The sequence below is a fragment of the Lynx canadensis genome, chromosome A2 (genome assembly GCF_007474595.2).
Source record: "Lynx canadensis isolate LIC74 chromosome A2, mLynCan4.pri.v2, whole genome shotgun sequence".
Classification (NCBI taxonomy): domain Eukaryota; kingdom Metazoa; phylum Chordata; class Mammalia; order Carnivora; family Felidae; genus Lynx; species Lynx canadensis.
The window spans coordinates 16,278,550-16,300,601 of NC_044304.2; the positions used below are offsets into that span (position 1 = coordinate 16,278,550).

Sequence of the window (22,052 nt, forward strand, 5' to 3'; positions counted from 1 at the left end):
TCCGAGTCAGACCCCATCCCTCCTCTTAGAGAGGCTGACCGAGGAGAGGAAGTGAGCGGTAGGAGGCCGCCCCAAGCTGCAGTGACCAGGGTGGGCGCTGGACAGAGCAGGCAGGATGAGGAGCAGTACAGACAAAGCTCTCATACAACATAAACATCCTGAGGGCAGCAGGAGGTCCAGGTGAAACGTGCAGGACGAGAAGGACAAGAGCTAGGCCTGGACCACAGTCTCCTGACTTCAAGCTGACCGGGCTGTCTACGCCATCAGGTTGCCTGCAGCCATGGAGGAAGGAGAATGGACCCTGAGTTCCCAGGTCACTCTACGGGCCGCCCAGTGCCTGTGCCCCTGCCTTACGTGGGAAGGCTCTACCTAAGCCTGGGCAAAACAGAGCCAGCTGCACAGTACAGAGGCTGAGAGCGCCCTACACTCACTTTCCGAGCTAGGAAGGGGGCAGGGGGCAGCAGCACAGACTTCCCTTTGGCAGCAGCTGCAACAGGACTGCAGGGCCGCAGCCGAGCCCGCGGCTGAGTCTAGTACAGAGGCAGGTAGGCAGGTAGGGGAGCCACTTTTCGCGAGAACTGCTGGGCTTCTTTTTGCCTGCATACCTCCAAGACTGGCTCTTGTTTTTTAAACAAACAAAATAGATTTCTGTTGCTTGCAACTAAGTACCCGGGCTACACGTGACCCTTTATAGCAATAACCTAACAGTAAAGTATGTGCAGGACTTTCAGGGCTCAAAATTGTCTTAGGTCCCACAGCTCATTGTATCCACGGGGAGACCTTGGGAGGTAAGCAGCATAAAGGTTCTGACGCCCACTTTGCAAATGGAGAAGCCGGGCGCAGGATGTCGGGTGTTCTGTGTACTTGGCCCCAGCACCCCCTCCCCCCAGCCAAGTCCATCACAAAGGCCAACGCCTGACGCAGGCAAGGCACTCAGCTGGCCTGGGGTCCGCCTCCCCATCCCTCCATCCCAACAGGGAGCTGAGCGTGCAAGGTACACAGCCCCAACACGAACAGGTTGGAAAAGCAAATTCTTTGCACGTCAATTCCCAGGCAAGTCAGCACTTTACAGAGCGACAAAGTGAGCTGAGGCTTCTGGGCGACTAGAAGCTATTTTAACCTCTGATCAGCTGCTTCTCCAAGTGTCACAGTCTGGGGAGAAGTAAAGGTAAGGCAGCTGTCTTCTCTCTGGTGTGATTCAGAAGTGATAAAATCCTAATTGAAACCAAATTTAAACTATAAGTCAGAACTGGCACATTTATTTGTGGGTGGAAATACTGCTTAAAGGAGGTCTTTTAATCCTCACCTATACATATTTCCTCGAGAAGCCAAGAGTACTTTTTTAAGCCATGTGCTGGGCTGAGGGGCTGAGAAGGCAGAAGCACACGAGGAAGCAGCTGGGAGCTGACCGGCTTGCCGTGAACTTGGGCGATCACTAGCTTTGCGGGGCTGCACCTTCCTCAGCTGCGGAGAGCTGATAACGAGAGTCGACACGGTGTGAGGAGCCCTGTGCCGTGGCCCGTATGGAGTAGGTCCTCAGTGAGGAGGCGCCAACCATGGTGATGACGGTGGAGCCCCAGCACAAGGCCTGTGCCCTCAAAGCGTGAGGCCCACGACATCCCACCCCCCTGCCCAGCGATGTCCACTCCCCTCACCCCACTGCCGAAAAGGGTCACAGAACAGATCCCCGCACGCATGCCTCTTTCCTTCCCTCGGGTCACCCAGAGCGGCCGCCAGCATCACCCAGTGGGCGACCAAGCTCTTGCCCTTGGGCTGACCAGTTCAGAAGGGCAGACCCTACGTGCACGCAGAGAATGTGAGTCCAAGCCAGAAGAGACCAGCCACAGTGTGCAGGGAACCGGGGGAGGCAGGAGGTTTCCACACAGGGTCTTCCCAAATTTGGACCACCTCCACACCTGCCACCGCTGCCCCACCCCTCCTCTTCTTCCATGCCTCCCCATAGCTGTCATCCTCCATGCCCTGCGCTCGATCCCTTCTCAGATGTTCTCTCAGCGCCTCGGCCAGGTCTCACTCCAGTTGGAGAGCTACACAGCCTGGGACAAAGAGCCCAAATGGGGACAGCCCCATAAGCTAACCAAGGAGATCAAGTGGGGTCAGCACATTCACAGCGGGTTCAGAAGCTCTCTCCTCGGCACAGCGCACCGTTTATGGAGTACAAGTGCTCCCAGCCCTCCCTCCAGGACTCTCGTGGCTCTGGGACACCCCTCCCCAGTGTATAGCACTGTGTTGTCTTATAATTTCTTTTCTTTTTTAGTTTTTTTTTTTAACGTTTATTTATTTTTGAGACAGAGCATGAATGGGGGAGGATCAGAGACAGGGAGACACAGAATCTGAAACAGGCTCCAGGCTCTGAGCTGTCAGCACAGAGCCCGAGGCGGGGCTCGAACTCACGGACCGTGAGATCATGACCTGAGCCGAAGTCGGCTGCTTAACCGACTGAGCCACCCAAGCGCCCCTATAATTTCTTATATTATTATTATTATTATTATTATTATTATTATTATATTGGTGGGACATGGGTCCAGTCTCTCCATGGGGTCCCCAGTCTGCCCTTGCTGACCTCGGTCCCCAAGCCCTACACAGGGCCTGGCACATAGCAGGCACTCAACAAGAAGAGTGATGCTGGCCGGGTGCACAAGGAGGGCTCAAAGGGCTCAGTGACCTACTCCTTGCCCCAGAGGGCCCAGTGCACACTCCCACTCCTGAACAGTTCTGGGCTCCTGGACCCCCGGACCCAGAGCAGGGAAAGTTCTCTCATCTGATGGCTTCCTCACCCAGGTAGCAAACACAGGTGCATTTTCTTTAGGATTCAATTACCCGCTCCCCCCCTCCCTCCCTGCCCCCCCCCCCCCCCGCAAGAAATCTTGGGGCGCCTGGGTGGCTCAGTCGGTTAAGCGTCCGACTTCAGCTCAGGTCATGATCTCACAGTTCATGAGTTTGAGCCCCACATCAGGCTCTGTGCTGACAGCTCAGAGCCTGGAGCCTGACTGAGATTCTGTGTATCCCTCTCTCTACCCTTTGCCTGCTTGAGCTCGCTCTCTCTCTCTCTCTCAAAAGTAAATAAACATTAAAAAAAAAAAAAATCTGGTGGTACCAGGCCCAGAACACAGTGTGGAGGCAGGAGGGAGGGGCTGTCCTTGAAAGGACAAATGTCTTCTGCTCCAGCCACTCACACTTTCTCCAGACAGAGCAGCTCTTTAGAAGCCTGAATGAAAACAGCCCTCGAGTGTGGATTTTTACTCCCCACGGGGCATCGTTACCACAGTGACCGTTTTTCCTCTTGGAATTCTTTCAAGAGTACAAGCCATTGCTTCCCTCCTAAACAAAACTGGGGAGAAGCCAGGCCACCAAGGGTTAAGGGAAGGGCCCTGAAGGAAGCAGGGCTAGACACATCCAAGCCACATCAAGCGCTGCAGTGGGGTCTCCTGAACCTCTACAGCCGCTTAGAAATGACAAGCCCCTCCCAGCTGCTGAGCGTGTGCGGAGCAGGGGAGTGTTGAGGGAAGAGTGTGTGTGCGGGGAGGGGGGGGCGGCTTGTGAGTATGGGGGAGTTGTATGTGTGTAGTCTGGGGAGATACGGGTTGTGTGTAGGTGTGGGTTGGAGCTGGGGGTATAGAGGGAGTGGGGGTGTGGGGACTGGAGGGTGGGCAGGTATACTATATATGTGTATGCATACATGCACTGGGGGTGGCTTGGGAATCTCGGGGGGCATGTGGGGAAGTGTGTGGGTGTGGGTTGGGGAAGTGTTCCTCACTATCCCAACATGAAACACAGGCCACATCTTCCCCCTAAACAAGAACATGAATTGCATTTCAAATCAGAATTATAATACTTAGCACTACAGATCGACCACATCCTGGCCCAAACGTCCACAGGGGCCAAATGTTTTGTTTTGTGTCTTTTTTTACCTTTTTTTTTTTTTTAACATTTTTTTACTTTTGACAGTATGAGGGGGGCGGAGGGACAAGGAGACACAGAATCTGAACCAGGCTCCAGGCTGTGCGCAAGCTGTCAACACAGAGCCCGATGCGAGGCTCAAACCCATGAACCGTGAGATCGTGACCTGAGCTGAAGTCGGACACTCAGCTGACTGAGCCACCTAGGCGGCCAATTTAAAGCACGCAGCCCAAGCCTGAAACAAGTGACCTAGAAGCAACTGTTTGAGGCAACTCCTATTTCTTTTCAGAACACCCCTGCTCAGTTGGTCCGGGGCATGGATGGCAGTGCCAAGCAGCTCTTGAGGAACTGGCTTGGCGGGTCCCTGCCCACCCTGCAAGTCCAGCCAGTCCTCTTTTGATGCACAAAGCCCAGGGAGCTCAGAGTCATGGGACACAGAGCACTCAGTAAGGGGCCATTCCTTGGGGGGGGGGGGGGGGGGGCGCCACTGGGAGATGTTAAGTAAGTTTAGGAGTGGTCGCCGCCTACAAGGAGCTACCCGTCTACTGAGGAGCTGGCAGAAACTGGGACTAACATGCCAAAAAAAAGCCACTACTACTAGCTACTGCTACTATTATAATCACCACAATTATTATCGAGATGTTGCGTGAGGTTAGCAGTATCATCAAGGATGCTGTGCCAACCATTCACAAGAAAATAGTCTTCTTTCTGAAAAACAAATGCCAAATAACGAATAGTGCTGAGTCACTGATATCCACGCTGGGGGAAAAAAAATCCTGACTCCTACCTCACACCATTCAAAAACAAAGAAATTCCAAATGGACTGGAAATCTAAAGGTGAGGGGTGCCTGGACAGTCAGTCGGTTAAGCGTCCGACTTCGGCTCAGGTCATGATCTCACGGTTCGTGGGTTCGAGCCCCGCATTGGGCTCTGTGCTGACAGCTCGGAGCCTGGAGCCTGCTTCGGATTCTGTGTCTCCGTCTCTCTCTGCCCCTCCCTGGCTCACACTCTGTCTCTCTCTCTCTCAAAAATAAATAAACATTAAAAAAAATTTTTTTTAACTCTAAACGTGAAAGGTAAGACAATAAAACTTCTAGAATATAGCATAAGGGAACATCATCATGACCTAGGAGTATACAACTACTGCATTTCCTTAAGCAGGCCAAAGAACGTATTCAGAAAAAAATTTTTTGATGAATTGGACTACATAAAAATAAAGAACGTCTTCCGTTCACCAAAGAAATCAATTAAAAGGATGAAAAGTCAGGGCACCTGGTGGCTCAGTCGGTTAGGCATCCGACTCTTGGTTTTGGCTCAGGTCGTGATCTCACGGCCCTGAGATTGAGCCCCATCAGGCTCTGAGCTCTGCACTAGGCACGGAGCCTGCTTGGGATTCTCTCTCTCCCACTCTCTCTGTCCCTCCTCCGCTTGTGTGCTTGCTCTCACACACTTGTACATGTGCACATGCTCTGTCTTTCTCTCTCTCTCAAAATAAATAAATAAACTTAAAAAAAAAGCATGAAAAGTCAAGGCCTAGAGGAGGAGAAAATGCAATACATCTACAGAACAAAGGACTTACTCAGAACACGAATGAAGAACTAGAAATTAACAGGAAACAGTATCAGGCAACCCAATAAAAAAGGGGAAAAGGCAAAAGGCTTGAACAGGCACTCACTTAAACATATGAAAAGATGCTCAACTGTATTTGCGAATTTAAGCCGTAAAGGGATACCACTACATCCCCACCAGCATGGTTCACATGAAAAAGACTAGCCGCTGGGAGTGTCAGAGAGGAATGCTCAGACACTGCTGGTGGGAGTGTGAAATGGTGTAGCCACTGGGAAAGCTGCCTGGCAGTATCTAGCCATGACCAAGCACTTCTACTCCTAGGCATATACATACCCAGCAGACATATGTACACAAGTCCACCAAGACATTCACAAGACCGGGACTAACAGCACAGTCCATTATGGCTCCAGCCTCAAAACCTAGAGGACAGATCCCATGGGGTACATTCGAATAATGGAATACTGCACAGCGGTAAGAATGAACTGACACCACACCCAATGGCTCAGACACAACAATGAATGAAAGAAGTCAGACCCCAAAAGACTATGTACTTTATGACTCCCTTTGTATAAAGTTCGAAAGAAAAGCCAACCAACGGTGTTAAAAGTCCCAAACGATTAATCTTGGGGCGCAAGCACCCGGGCAGGGAGCAGGAGGGGAATTCTGGGAGGCTGCCATGTTTCTTGATCTGAGTGACTGATTACATAATGTGCTCGTGTGGTGTGAAAAAAAAAAAAAAATCACTGGGCTGATTTGTCTCCTTTTCTCTATGTACAGTACACTTCAATTAAAAGAGAATTTTTTTTAATGCCACTACAGAGTTGTCAAAAATAGAAGTTAAGCCCATATATAAAAAAAAACACATTACTAAAATCGAAAGAGAGGACAGTAAGAAGTCAGTCCCCAAAGAGAGGAGTACCTCAGGTCCCCGAAGCACACCCAGAGGACGGCTACCTGGAGGGAAGCACACGCCCTTCTGCCCTCCTGGCTCTAGGAAACAGGCAACAACAACTGAGGGATTCACCACCAAGGTCACAAAAATTCTTTTGGAAAAAGCTAATGGAAAAATGAAAAACCAGCTTGAATTTCAAGATTCCTTTGCTTTTCAACCCTCTGTCCCCCATTTGTAGGCCTTGCAAACACCTGGTTACATCTTGTCACGCCACAGGAGTCACTCAAAGGGAAAGCTGAGGCCCCAACAACGTGTCAGTCGCATAGCAAGAAAGAGGGACCTCATCCTACGGCCTCCTGCCCAGGGCTGCTTCATGAGGCTGCCTCGGGTGACAGGTGAGCTAAACAGCGAAGGATCCAGAACAGCATGCATCTACCTGGAGAAGCCCTGCCCTCTCTCTGAGGGACACTTAGAGGCTCACCCCTAGCCCAGGCCAGTAGTGTCTCCCCAGAATATGAGACCAGTTTGCGGGAAGGTCTCCTCCGCTTTGAGGCAGCCACTGCAGGGCCCTCCCTGCTCGGCTCCCAGGGGAAGCAGGCACCAGTTCCACGCCACGGGCAGAGCACCACGGGACTTGGCCAGGAGGGCTCCCTGGGAGGTGACCAAGGTCAGAGGATCAGGGTGTGGGCCCTGTCTCGGTCTCTGCTGTCACATCTGTAAAATAAAGGGGTCCTCACTAGGGGTAAAATACAAGTGTAGCAGAAAGGACACATCCGCACACACCATCTCACTTCATCTTCATCCCGGGAGGCAGGGGTTACCATGGCGACTTCTGGCCAAAGACTCACAAAGCTCGGGAACATGAAGAGATTTATCTCTCCATTGATCTCAGGGTTGGCAGAGCACGGCGGCAAAAAGCAATTGTTCCAACAACCCCCGGTGCAGGGAGCTGACTCCGGAACAGCATTCAGCTCCCCTGGGAGCAGCCCTCAGGGCCTGCCCACCTGCAGGGGAAGGGGTGGGGGAGGCTGCCCACACCACAACAGCGGGCCAGCCCAGAGAGCAAGGCCACAGGAGCACTGCCTCAGCCTGGTGCTGTCTCTCCTGGGAGATCAGGGAGTCTCACAGGTGAAGGCTGGCGTGGCCTCAAAGCAGAGGACAGGCCTAACCCACAGCGAGGCTGTGACCAGGACCCCCCTGGCACCTTCCCCTCCTGCACGCACTTCCCGGAAACAGCCGGACCAAAATCGCTTGCCCATCACCTTGTCGGGTCCAAACCCATTCTGGTCCTCACCTGGCTTCTCTCAGCCCCCCTGACCCCCATCCAAGTTTCCTCTGCTAGTGCCTCTGACATGCCTGTTCCCCCAGCCCTCGTCTCTGCTGGCTAAACCGGCACCTAGGGGACCTCCTCTAGCCCCAGGGCTCCAGATCCTATCCACACAGGCATCTCTCTGCAGTCCCGATGCCCGCTTGACAGGCTCTCTCCACCTAGATGGCTAATAGGCCCGATGTAGCCACACCACACTCCTGATTCCCCTTCAAAACCACTCTCCCTGTACCTCTCACCTCAGGTACAGGTGCCACCATCCCCCCAGCCAGCCCAGCCCACCTGCCAGGATGTCCTGTGACCCTCACGGCTCGCCCAATGCAGCAGCCTCCTGCCTCCACACAGTCAGGACAGGGCCCAGCCCTCAGGTCTCCAATGGCTCCCCACTGCCCCTAGAGCCCAGCCCCTGTGGCCCCAGCCTGCCAGGGCCTCTCTACTCGAGTTCCTGCCCTACCTCCCCAACCCTTCACTGGATGCCTGCCACGCAGGGGTTCTTTCTGCCCCTCAAACAGGCAAGCTAGTTCTCTGCTCAGTTTAGAATGTTCTCCCCTAGATCCTGGCATCCCATCCCTCCCCTGCAACCACCACCATCTCCAATCTCCCCCTCGGAGGGGTCTTCGTGTCTTCCTGTCTTACACACAGCCCCTCCTTACACACACACACACACACACACACACACACACACACACACACACGCCCCGCCACTCACAGGTTCCTGACACTATCTTCCCTGTTCACACGTATACTGTCTCCCACCCCTCCTAGAGAAGCCCCTTGAGGAAGAAAAGCAGTCTTTTTCACAATCTGGATCCCCAGGCCTGGCACACAGCCAGTCCTCCATAAATACCTGTTTGATGGCTGACTGCAGAGTTCCTGCCATGAGGATGTGCAACTAATGCCCCAGGGAAAGGAGGTGTTCTCCTTCCTTTTGTCATGGGAGAATGTCAAGGAAGTGATCAAAGATTTGTGTAAAAAAAAAAAAAAAAAAAAAAAAGAATCATCTGGGGATCTTTAAAACTGCATGATTTCTAGGCTCCATACCAAGATCTCAACAGGAGATTTGGGGTGGAGCCAAAGAAAAGAATGCACCTTGTCTCCCCAGGTGATCCTGACACACAGGTAGGTTTGAAAACCTCAGACTGATCTGACTGACACCTTCATTTCACACATGACAAGTTAAGGCCCTCTGAAGGGATGACTCCATCCAAAGTTGCAACACTGGCTCATCAACAGGTGTCTGTGTTGAGAGTCCCAAACTTCCCACCCACAAGGTTCTCTCTGTCACTGGTTCCAAGATCTCAGGGTCTGAGCAGAGCTGGGGAAGAGAAGGCTGGTCCTCAGGAAGAATGGGGAACACACACACCATCTTGGCCGTGGCTCTGCAAATCTACTTGTGTTAATCTAACACTTTGCACTAAACGTGAATTCCACTTCGAGGAAGGAGAGCTAGGCTGAGGAAAGCCGGGGTCCTCTTCGCTTCCCTTAGAAACACCAGCTCTACCTACTGTCACCCAGCAGTGACACCCAGACTTCCTCACTTTGACAGGGTGGGTGAGAAAGGACACACATCCAACTTATAAAAGGCTCGTGGGTAAGACCTTGAACTAGCCACTTCATGGACCTCTTTCTCTGTTCTTCTAGCTACTTGATGAGGTCAGAAGCCATGTCTCGGTTTTACAGACAAGGCCAGGGAGGCTCAGAGTTTTAAAGATCCACTCTGGGTCCCACAGACGTGTGGAACTGAGATTTAAATCAGATCCATCTGGGAGCACCTGGGTGGCTCACTCAGTTAAATGTCCAACTCTTGGTTTCAGCTCAAGGTCATGATCCCACGGTTCATTGAGTTGCAGCCCAGCATCGGGTTCTGTGCTGACAGTGCAGAGCCTGCTTAGGATTCTCTCCCCCTCTCTCTTAGAGAGAGGATTCTCTCCCTCTCTCTCTCTCTCTCCCCTGCTCCCTTGAGCTCTCTCTCTCTCTCTCTTTCAAAATAAACAAACTTAAAAAAAAAAATCCATCTGGCTCCGAAAACTTAAAACAAACCAAACAAAACAATCCATCTGGCTCCAAAGCCCATGCTCTCCACTATACCACCCAGCGTCCACCAGGCGGCCTGATGGCAGTTTCTGTGTGTGATGGGAAGGAGACCCCATCCTGGGGGCTGCTTCTTCCCAAGCATCTGGGGGTGAGAAGCAGAGAGGGACACAGGGCCAGGGCTTCCTGGTCTATGGAACAGGGATAAACTGTTTTAAACCCACCTCAAAGGGCTGCTTGTGGATTGAGCAAATCAAGAGATCCCCTCACAAGCTGCCACGTAAATGTTATGACAGCCGATCTGCAAGAGGCTGTCAACATGGAGGCAGTGACTCTTCTATACAGGGCATGGGGATATGGCCACATGAGGTCAGGCCAGCGGCAACTTCCTGACGGATGAGCAGGACACAGACAAGTCTGACTCCTCACCTAGAACACTAGGCTCTTCTCCACCCCTACCCCACTCCACCCTACCCCACCCCACCCCACCCCTCACTGTCCCCCCACCAACAACTGCCAGCCCTTCCCTCCAGTTCCCCTTCCACCCTCAGCCCACATTGGCCAAGACCCTCCCCGGTGCACCCAAGTCTGACATTATCAACGTGCTCCCCTCCACCTTGGTGCTGCTCTACTCTCCAGACTGCCAGTCTCTTGAGCACATAACTCATAACTGTACCTCGATGAAATGTCAGCATTTAACTCCACCGGAGTTAATGCACACACAGAGAATAATGCACACAGAAATAAGCATCTGCTGCAGACAGCGGCCATGAAGACTGACAACCTCAAAGCCCTCTGCCGCAACGCTAGGCTCCCCAAGGCTGATCTCATGGTCATCTGGGTTTCCACTTACCCTCTCCTTCATAGCTCTCAATAAATAAGGAGTTCAGTCAGAGACACGGCCTCTTACGAGTTGGGCGAGAGGGAACAGGTCCTCCAGAGATGCACTGTCCAATAAGACAACCCTAAGTCAAGTGTGGCTGTTTAAATACAAATTAACTAAAAACGAGGGGGGCCTGGGTGGCTCAGTCATCCGACTTCAGCTCAGGTCATGATCTCACAGTTCATGAGTTGGAGCCCTGCATCGGGCTTTGCGCTGACAGCTTGGAGCCTGGAGCCTGCTTCAGAGTCTGTGTCTCCTTCTCTCTCTCTGCCCCTCCCCTGCTCGCACTCTGTCTCTTAGAACTGAATAAATGTTAAAAAAAAAAAAAAAATTTTTTTAATTAACTAAAAGCGAAAAAATTTAATGAAACATCCTGTTGGTCACATTTCAGGGGCCCAAGAGCCACATGTGGCTATGGCTAGGGTACCGGCCAGCACAGCTTCTGTGCAGAACACTGCTGTGGCCACACCAAGTCCTACTGCTCCGGTCCATAGAGCCGGGTGAGAGACAGGCACCACTGGGGAAGCTGCAAGCTGACGGCCAAAGCTTGCTCCTGAGCTCATGAGCAGCCCGAGGAGCTGGCCAGCCACACCACGAGACTCCCTGTCACAGGACGGAACGAGACAGTCCAATCCAGGCTAAATGCTCAGGAAAGCCGACAGCCAAGGGCAAGTGTTTGTGCCAAGTTGATGACCTTTAGGAGCCTCCACCTGACTGCTGAGAAAGACATGAGAGAAGGACGAAACGGCCTCACACTGCCCTGCTGGATAGCACCGTAGAGAGATGCCACAGAGTTTCCTCTACACAGCTCTGAACTGTTCACCTACTCACCCAGCTTGGAACTTCTGCATGAGCGCCAAGAAATGAGGCTCAAGTACAATATAGAAATATGGGTGGCTGCCCTCCCAGCTAGAAGCCTGGGCTCCTGCAGAACTTGGCCACCAAAGCACCCAACAGCACTTTCAGACCTCACCCCTACTGCAATCACAGCCAAATGCTCGCTGTCAAACCCTCTGGAGCCTCCCTGACTGTCCCCACTGTTCCCCCCAACTGTTCCCCCCTCTGAGCTGCTCCCCTGGAATACTCCTTTCCAGCTACCTCAATATTCACTTCCCAGTCCCATCCTCCACGCCTTGGCCCAAATGCCACTGTGCCTTCTCATGAAGCGTCCCCAGACCCAGCCTGGCTTTCCCAGAAATGACCCCCAGCAATACAGTCTAATAGCTTATGTTTTCTTCCCACCTATCAGCCTGGGCTGGCTGACCCACAGGCAGTCCTGCACCCTTGCATGGAATCCTCTTCTTGCAGGGGTTCTTGCATGCTGGAATCCAGAAGTCACTTATGCTCCTTAACCGTGGGCACCCTAGCATCTCTGAACCTCTTGACTGGCCCCCCCACCAATCAGCGGGCTAGCAAGGAAGTACTTTATAAGTGCCAGCTGCACAACTATAGCTGAACTCTACAGCTGAATAACATGCGGAAACCTTACAACCCTGATCTTGTCTCCGTTTGTCACAATGTCAGGATTGGCTCTCCCCCATACTGTCACCAAACCAAGTTTATAGTCTGCTGCAGGGAGGGGAGGAAGCTAACACCATGAGGGGACATCAACCCCATGCAGGAAATCTTGATGCCTCCAGCAAAACCACGTGCCTACAGGTATCAGTGAGGGACCTGCCACTGAGTTGTAGGGGACCAGCAAGGAGCCATCCCCTTGGGGCAGACAGGTACTCTCCATCAGCAGGGGCAGGCTGAGAAACTCAGTTCTCGTCTTCACCTCAGACAACTGAGCTGCAAGTGGGGAGCCACTTCCACTCTGCAGGAGGGGACCCCTTGCTCCCCGTCTGCCCACAGCAGGCCAGCCTTACTTCCCTCCCAGACTCCCCACTCAGATGGCTCACAAGAAATGACTGTGGGCTGGAAAATTAACTCAAACTGGAGACCCTTGGCTGTCTTTCTCTCAGGCATTGACCCTAAGAGAAATATCACTTAAGAACTGTAGATTAGGGGCGCCTGGGTGGCTGAGCGTCCGACTTCGGCTTAGGTCATGATCTCACGGTTTGTGGGTTCAAGCCCCGCATCAGGCTCTGTGCTGACAGCTGGGAGCCTGGAGCCTGTTTCGGATTCTGTGTCTCCCTCTCTCTCCGCTCCTCACCCACTCATGCTCGCTCTCTCTCTCTCTCTCTCTCTGTCAAAAATAAACAGACATTAAAAAAAAAAAGAACTGTAGATTAAATCTGACGCTAAAAGCACTCTTACAAAAAAAAATAAATAAAACTTAAAAACTTGTGCATCAAAGGACACTACCAAGAGAATGAAAAGACAACCCAAAGAATGGGAAAAAAATACCTGGAAATCCCATATTTAATAACGGTTTAATACCCAGAATATATAAAGAATTCAACTACAGCTCAATAACAGAAAAGCAACCCAACTGAAAAATAGGCAAAGGATATGAATAGATATTTCTCCTAAGAACATATACAAATGGGAAATAAGCACATGATTAAATGTTCAACGGCACTTACCTTCAGGGAAATGAAAATCAAAACCACAATGAGATGCCACTTCAGACCTCCTAGGGTAACTATCATTTGTTGTTTTTTATTTTAGAGAAAGACACCCATGCAAGTGGGGGAGAGGGGCAGAGGAAAGGGAGAGAATCCCAAGCAGGCTCCACACTCGGCACGGAGCCCAACGCGGGGCTCGATCTCACGACCCTGGGATTATGACTTGAGCTGAAATCAAGAGTCGGACACTCAACCGGGCTACCGGGCGCCCCTACAATTTTTTTTTTTTAAGGGAAAATAAGTGTCGGCAGGATGTAGGGAAATTGGAATCCTCAGGCACTGCTGGTGGTAGCGGAAAATGGTACAGCCACCATGGCAAACAGTTCGGTTGTTCCTCTAAAAGTTAAACATAGAATTACTATATGACCCAGCAATTCCACTCCTTAAGTATATGTCCAAAAGAACTGAAAACGGGGACTCCAATAACACTTATAAACCAGTAAGTCCACCAACACGCCAATGCCGGCATTAGTCACAAAACCCAATAGGCATTCATCAGCAGACGAATGAATAAACATCCATTGCAAGTGATAATCCATGCAGTGGAATATTATGCAGCCTTAAAAAGGAATGGAATTCTCTTACATGCTAGAACATGGAAGAACCTTGAAAACTCATGCTTATGCTAAGGGAAACAAGCCAAACACAAAAGGACAAAGGTTCCACTTGTATGAGGTACTTAGACTGGGCAAATTCATCAGCTTTGAGGTTGCAAGGGGCTTAGGAGAGGGGAAGGGGGAAGAGTTACTACTGTTCTATGGGTGTCACATTTCTGTTTGGTGTGATAAAAAAGTTTTGGAATCAGTGGTGGTGGTGGTACAACACTGTGAATATACTAATATCACTGAAAAATGTTTAAATGGCAAGTTTTAGGTTATATGTATTTTACCATTAAGAGAGAGAGAGAGAACTGTGGCGAATAAGGCTACACCCATCCTCACCAGGGGAAAGGAGGGCCAGAAATCAGGATCCAGAGGGGATTAAGACCTGTGTATAAGGGCAGCCTGGACTTGGGACCTGTGCTCTTTTTCCAGTGTTGTGTTTTTTTGTTTTTGTTTTAAGCATGTAACTCACAAAACCAAAAGGTATCAGGAAGTATACAATGAAGTTTTTCAAGCCACCCCTACCTTGCATCTGGGCAACCAGTCCAAGTCAGGGCATAGAAAGAGTCACCACATGTTCTTGTGGCCTCTCCTAACCTTAACACTCACTTGGGATACCTCCTAGCTACGTGACCTTGGCAAACTACCTCACATTTATCAGCCTCAATGCTTCCACCTATAAATTAGCCCTCTTCCTTTCTTCTCAGGGTGGTCATCCAGACCTAGGTAAGATAAAGCAGGCAACAGGCACCGTTACCATGTTAAAGTTGAAAACACTGCTGTCTTTAGTAAAGGAAATCAAACCATTAGGAGCTACAGAGAAAAACAGGCACACTATGTACTCTCCATCTCCCTTCTTTCCTTTTCTCCGTAGCACCTTCTCTGTCCAACACTACATGTTGCCTGACCATCTGTCTCTCCAGCTAAACACAAGCTTCTTGGGGCAAAGACTTCTATCTGCTTTGTTCACTGTTGTACCTCCAGGGTCTAAATTACTGGCGCGCAGTAGGCACTCGGTGCACGTCTGTTGAAGGAATGAATTACAAGCTCCAATAGCCCATTCTGAACCAAGCCAAACCACATTTCATCACCTGGCACTGATCCACCATTGACACCACAGCCCGCAAACTAAAGAGTCAACAAAATATTCTAACTCCCCCTTTGCAAGAAAAGGACTAGAGAGGGTAGAAAAATCAGGAGCTCCTGGATAGGAAAGATGCACCAGGAAAGGAAAAGGCTTCCCAATGGAGTCAAGAATGTAGCCTCACAATAACTCTTCCTTAAAAAGAATGGAAGGAAACTCCAAAAGCCAGTGAACTCTCAACTCCAAGATAGAAGCCATGTGATTTCCGACTGCACATTTTTTAGAAATGAGTTCACAGCTAAGAACCTTCTGAGGCCAGAACTGTGAAGATTAAACCCAACTGAAGTAGCAATCCGTACACTAACAAATTGGATAATCTAGATGAAATGGACAAATTCCTAGAGATACACAATGTACCTAAACTGACTCATGAAAAAATTAAAAAATTTGAAAACATCTATATATCTATACATAGAAAAAAATCTGAATACATCTATATGTATCTAATAAGGAAACTGAATGAGTAATCAAAAACTTCCCAACAAAGAAAAGCCCTGAGCCAGATTGCTTTACTGGTGAATTCTACCAAACATTTAAAGAAATAACACCAACCCTTTTTCAAACTCTTCCAGAAAACTGAAGAGGAGGGAATACTTCCTAACTCATTCTAGGAGTTCAGCATTACCCTAATTCCAAAGCCAAAAACACTACAAGAAAAACTACAAACTCATATCCCTCATGAACACCGATGCAAAAATCCTCAACAAAATACAGCAAACTGAATCCAGCAATGATGAAGGACCAAGAGGAATTTACTTACTCCTGCGATGCAAAAATGGTTCAACATACAAAAACCAATTAATGCAATACAATAATAAGAATGAAGGGAAAAAACTGCATGATCATCTCAACTGATAAAGAAAAGCATTTGACAAAATTCAACTCTCCTTCATGATAAAAACACCCAACAAACTAGGAACAGAAGGAAACTTCCTCAACATGATAAAGGCCATATTTGAAAAACCCACAGTGAATGTCACACTTGACGTTAAAAGACTGAAAGATTTTCCCCTTTGATAAGGAACAAAATAAGGATGACTGCTTTCACAACTTCTAGCCAACATAACACTTAAAGTTCTAGCCAGGGCAATCAGGCAAGAAATAGAAATAAAAGCCATCCAAACTGGAATAGAAGCAAAACCGTCTCTGTTCACATACGATAGATTTGTATATGCAGAAAAGTCTAGAGTCCACGAAAAAAGAGCTGTTAAAATAGCAAACAAATTCAGCAAAGTTCCAGGATGTTGATTTTGTAAATCAACAGACAAATATCAGTTGCATTTCTACATACACTGGCAATGTACAATCTGAACAGGAAATTAAGAAAACAATCCCATTTATAATAGCACCAAAAAGAATAAAATACTTAGGAATAAATTTAACCAAAGAGCTAAAGACTTGTACAATGAACACTAAAGGACACTGCTGAAAAAAATTAAAGACTTAAAATGGAAAGACATCCCATGCTCATGGATTGGAAGACTTAGTATTGCTAGGATGGCAACGCTTCCCAAAATCATCGACAGATTCAGTGCAATCCCTATCAAAATCTCAACGGTGTTTTTTGCATAAACTGAAAAAATCCATTCTAAAATTCATACGCAATCTCAAGGGATCCCAAAAGCCAAAACAATCCTGAAAGAGAACTAAGTCAGAGGACACACACTTCCTGATTTCAAAACTTACTACAAGCTATAGTAATCAAAACAGTGTGGTACTGGAAAAACGACAGATGTATAAGCCAATAAAACAGAACAGAGAGCCCCCAAATAAGGTTATTCAACAAGGGTGCCAAGGCCACTCAACAGGGAAAGGACAGTCTTTTCAACAAATGATACTGAGAAAGCTGGATATTCACGTGCAAAAGACCGTTATTAGACACTGCATAATACTATACATAAAAATTAACTTGGAATGGATCAAAGACCTAAATGTAAGAGCTACTACTATAAAACTCCTAAAAGAAAATAATGGGGGGAAAGCTTTAGGATTTTGGATTTGACAATGGTTCGTTAGGTATGAAAAGCAGGATCAACAAAAGAAAACTGGACTTTATCAAAATTAAAAACTCTGTGCATCAAAGGACACTACTGAGAAAGTGAAAAGACAATTTTGGAAATGGGAGAAAATATTTGTGAATCCCGGATCTGATAAAGAGTTAATATGCAGAATATACTAAGAACTTGTACAATTCAACCACAAAAACCAATTAAAAAATGGGCAAAGAACCTGAATAGACATTCTCCAAAAAAGATATACAAATGGCCACAGGCACATGAGAAGATGCCCAACGTCACTCAGCATTACAGAAATGCAAATCAAAACTACAATGTGATACAATTTCACGCCCATTAGGATGGCTACAATCAACAAAACAGAACGTAACAAGTGTTGATGAGGATGTGGAAAAATTGAAATCCATATGCTGCTGGAAATGTAAACTGAGTGGCTGCTATGGAAAATATGGCAGGCAGTTCCTTAAAACACAATCCAAAATTTCCAATTCTGGGTACATACCCAAAAGAACTGAAAAAACAGAAGCACAAACAGATTATTTGTACATTCATTACCCACAACGGCCAAAAGTTAGAAGCAACCCCAAATGAAAGGATAAACAAAATGTGGTATGTGTACTAAGTAATACTGAGGTTTAGATAGGAATGAAATTTCACACATGCTACAACACGGATAAACCTTAAAAACATTATGCTGAGTGAAATAAGCTAGTCATAAAAAGTCAAATAGTATATGATTCTACTTATGTAAGATACCTGAAGTAGTCAAATTCATAGAATGGTGGTTGTCAGCGGCTGGGGTGAGAAGGGAATGGGAAGTTATTGTTTAATGGGTACAGAGTTTATATCTGGGATGATTAAAAAGGTCTGGACATCATGGTAGAGTTATACACCGTTAAGAGCATATTTCAAATAGTAAATTTTATGTTATGTGTATTCTACCACAATAAAACATTTTTGAGAAAAAATAGCAATCAGGACATATTTTCAGCCCATTGAGAGAATTCCACTTTTTTTTTAAGTTTATTTATTTAGACCATGAGCTGGGGAGGATCAGAGGGAGAGAGAGAATCCCAAGCAGGCCCTGTGCTGTCAGCGCAGAGCCCAACATGGGGCTTGATCCCAAAAATGGTGAGATCATGATGTGAGCTGAAACCAAGAGTTGGTTAACTGAGCCACCCAGGCACCCTGAGAATCCTTCTTTAAAACCAGTGCTCCTGGACACTCTTCCCATGGCAATGGGCCCTGAAGATGCTACGTTGTCCTTTGTATTCTGACCTCAAGTCCAGCCCCAATAATCTGGGCCCTAAATACAACCCAACAGCACAGATTGGCTACCCACTGAGAGGCTGAGGCTTGAGCTTCCCTAGGTCAGGCAGTTTTTGAGCACAGCGATCTGACACGGCCGACAAGTTGCCAACAAAAGCAGAAGCCAATCTGGCTAGTTTTCACTCTCTATTACTTCCCCTTGTACTTTCCCTCAGGATACCAGACCGCCCTGTAGAAAGGAAACAGGGGCCAGATTGGCCAGTCTGATTCTTTAAAGTTGGAAAGTTGAGTCCCTGTTTTCCCCCATCCCTCGAAGGTCTAGATATTTACCATCCTTTGTACTTTGTAGAATTGAGAGAGGAGTTTTTGCTCATCCAAGGAGAGCAGAACTGACAACCTCCCCGCTCTGTGGTCTCTAGTGCTCTTTCATATAGATGATCCTGTCAGATCTCAAAATAACCCAGCAAGAATTAATATAGAGGGGTTGTTATCCTCCACTGCAGACATGAAGAAACAGGCTCAAGAAGCAGCTCCTGGGTGGCTCAGTCAGTTAAGCATCCAACTCTTTGTTTCAGTTCAGGTCACAATCTCATGGTTTTGTGAGTTAGAGCCCCACATCCAGCTCCACGCTGATAGTGTGGAGCCTGTCTGAGATTCTCTCTCTCCCTCTCTCTCTCTCTGCCCCTCCCCCTCTCACTCTCTCTCAAAAATAAATAAACAAAAAAATTTAAAAAGAAACAGGATCAAGGAGATGAAGCCATTTGTCCCAAGTCCCACGACCCCAAGTGACAGGAACAGGATTATGAACTTCGCACAGGTAATGAACTTCAGAGTTCTCCTTCCTCCTGATTACTCAGAAAAATCAAGAAAGTGGAAATGTAATCGGACTATTTTGGTGTCAAACAAAAGCAAAGAAGAGGCTTCCAAGTTTGGCCACTAATAGGACTAGGAGATCCATCCCCAGAGAAGTAGCCTGGGAAGTGTTCTCCCCTTTCCCTGAGGTGCACCATGACCAAGAAATTGGGGTTTTCTTTTTAGACTTTGTACTCATCGACTCCAGCTCAACGCCCAGAGCACAGTCTCGTACTGCCGTGCCCAGGGCGCACTGGTGGGCAGGCGTCTGCCAAATTCAGTGAATTTCACCAGAGATGGAAGGCCGGCTGGGTCGTGGGGAAACGGATGATTCAGGGCGCTCATACGCGAAAAAAAAAATCACACCTAATCCAACGAGCATCTCCAACTTAGAAGTTGCCCAGGAGACCCACGCGGGAAACTGACCAGACAGTAGTGAAGACCGTAGCGCGCTCACCACTGCCCGCCCCACCCCCGCGCATGCGCGACCACAGCATCAGCGCCAAGAGTCCCAGGCAGTTAGCACAGACTTGGTAGGCGGGCTACGACTCCTCGCGCATGCTCCAGACGGGCGCGCGTGCGCGTCCTTAGCAGCTGCCTTTTCTTACTCTCCTGTCCTCTCGTCCCTGTTCTGGATCCCAACGCTGACTACCTCTCCACGGCCCTCACTCCGCACTCCTCACCTTGCGCCCGGTTTTTTCCCGTAGGGCTTTCAGCCGTTCCTTTCGCCGCAACGCCTCTTCCTCTAGCCGGCCCACACCAGCCGCAGTAGCGGCCATGTTACCCGCCCGCCGCTTCCCTTGTCCCGCAATGCGCAGGCCCAGGGAGTAGATGAACCTCTGGTGGCCAATCCAGGGACGGGAATGGGAGAACAGGAAGTCTCGAAAGCCAATCAATACCGAGTTGCTATAGGAGGGCCCGCCCTATCTTTCCCCGCAACTCGCTTCGCCTGTTGGGGGAGGGCACGGCAAAGAGAAAGGTTGTAAGGCTCGATTCGTCCAATGCCAATCAGTGAGAAAGTAGCAAAGTGGAATCAGACCTGAGTGAAGGAGGATAGAGCGCGTCGATCGCTTGGCTTTTGCCTAAGCATGCGCAAACCCCAGCGCGCTCCGTATCGGCCACTTGGAATGTGCTGACCCTCCGTATCCACTTGTCCTGATTCTTCAAGGCCCGAATACCTTCAAAGAAGTCTTCCCTGACTTTCCACTCCCATCCTAGTTTAATAAGAGATCTGCCTCTTCCTTCCTCTGCTGCTATCAAGTGGCTCCTGATGCACTTGTTCATGCGCTTCTGTGTCTACTACTCTCAGGACTCTCAGCTCCTGCGCAGTGGCCATTTCCTCGGCCTCAAGGATGATCCCCTCCCACCTCCAAGCACCCTGAAGCAGCAGAGTACTCAGGGTCAGACTACCCAACCTGGCCCAGTGGGCCCCAGGAACCTCCTGAGCTTAGTTCCTGAGAACTAAGCTGAGAGTTGGTTTGGCCTTGACTACAAGTGGCCAAGAGGTGCACTGCTCCCCAGCAGGAGCCGCCAGGGTCTTTCCTGCATTAACCAGAATGCCCTGACAACCAGGAGACCACTTTGGCTGAAGTCAAGACCCTTTTTTTTTTTTTTTTTTAACGTTTATTCATTTTTGAGGGAGAATCTGAGGACAAGCAGGGGCGGGGCTGAGAGAGAGGGAGACACAGAATCCAAAGCAGGCTCCAGCCTCTGAGCTGCCAGCACAGAGCCTGATGCAGGGCTCAAACCCATGAACTGTAAGATCATGACCTGAGCCAAAGTTGGGCACTTAACCGACTGAGCCACACAGGTGCCTCTGAAGTCAAGATCTTCTGATAGGATGTCAAGGTCCCAAAAGCCACACAGAGGCCATGCCCCCCCCACCCCCCACCCCGCCAACACATACCACGACTTGTCTCAGCAAAGCTGTTTCCTGCTTGGGGCCTCCCTTCCCAGGCTGGTAGCAGGTGAATGCCCACTCCTCCCAGTTCCCCTCAAAGGCTCCTGTGCCACAAGACCTCTGTTCAGTCCCTCCAAAACAACCCTTGACCTCACTAGCCTTTTGGTGCCCTGTTCCCCTGCATCAGGAGGGGTGACTTGACAGAACCTCATTCACAGGTAGTGAGTGCTCAGGAAATGTCACCTCAGAGGTAGGATGGACAGAGCAGGAAAAAAAGCCAGAGTGGAAAGGCTGCCTAAGAAGCCAGGAGGACAGAAAAGGATGGGAATGGAGACAGTCTGTCTTCTCTTGGCCACTCAAGGTCTAGGGGACTCCAGACTCCTAGAGTTCCTCTAGCTGATAGTACCTTTCTGAGCCTCACAAACTTCCCAACTCCAACACAGGGCCTGACCCTTGCCCAACACCAGGGGACCCCTCACCTCCAGGGCAGGCTGGTTTGGGGAGGAGAGAGGGGTCCAGTGGTGATGGTGGCAAAGGCCCAGCAAAGAGTCAGTCAGGCCTCCATCCCTGTCCACGCTGTCCCTGGCTACCCAAGTGATTCTCATTTGGCTTATCTGGGCCTCAATTTCTCCATCTGTAAAACAGAGGCATGAGACATCCTCTTGCCTTTGACCTCTTGAGATTAAAGAAAACAAAAGATGTGACGCCAAGTACTGAGCCCTGGAGTGGAGGATGCCTCCACTGGAATATCTAGGAGGATCCTTTGAAGAGGGGATCCGTGAGGACTGCCTAAATCTTCCAGGGATCTGCCTGACAGGTGGAGGGCACTGCTTCTCCGGAGGTATTTTGGGAATGCCCTGCTGCTTGCGCTCTGATTTCCCCCATCCTGCTCCACAAACAGTAGAAGCAAAAACTGCATATTTGGTCTCCCCCATGAAAGTGCTTAGAACAGCACCAGGCACGTGGTAAACTCCACAAGTGTCATCGTGGCTGTTGTTACCATTATTCGTTGACGGAATCTGGCCATCTGAACGCATCCCGCAGTCCTCCCCCCCGCCAGACCCTGTTCCTTGCACAAAA

The 22,052-nt window shown here is 49.2% G+C and overlaps 1 protein-coding gene across 1 annotated transcript in view; it reads right to left on the minus strand.

Moving 5' to 3' along the window:
• CCDC12 (coiled-coil domain containing 12) overlaps positions 1-19,885 on the minus strand; it is a 56,422-nt gene extending 36,537 nt beyond the window's left edge. Inside the window, exon 1 of the mRNA XM_030306212.1 lies at positions 19,756-19,885. Coding sequence (XP_030162072.1) covers positions 19,756-19,851 — 96 coding nt within the window. The 5' untranslated portion in view covers positions 19,852-19,885. The remainder of the gene's footprint in view (positions 1-19,755) is intronic.
• Between the last annotated feature and the right edge of the window lie 2,167 nt (positions 19,886-22,052).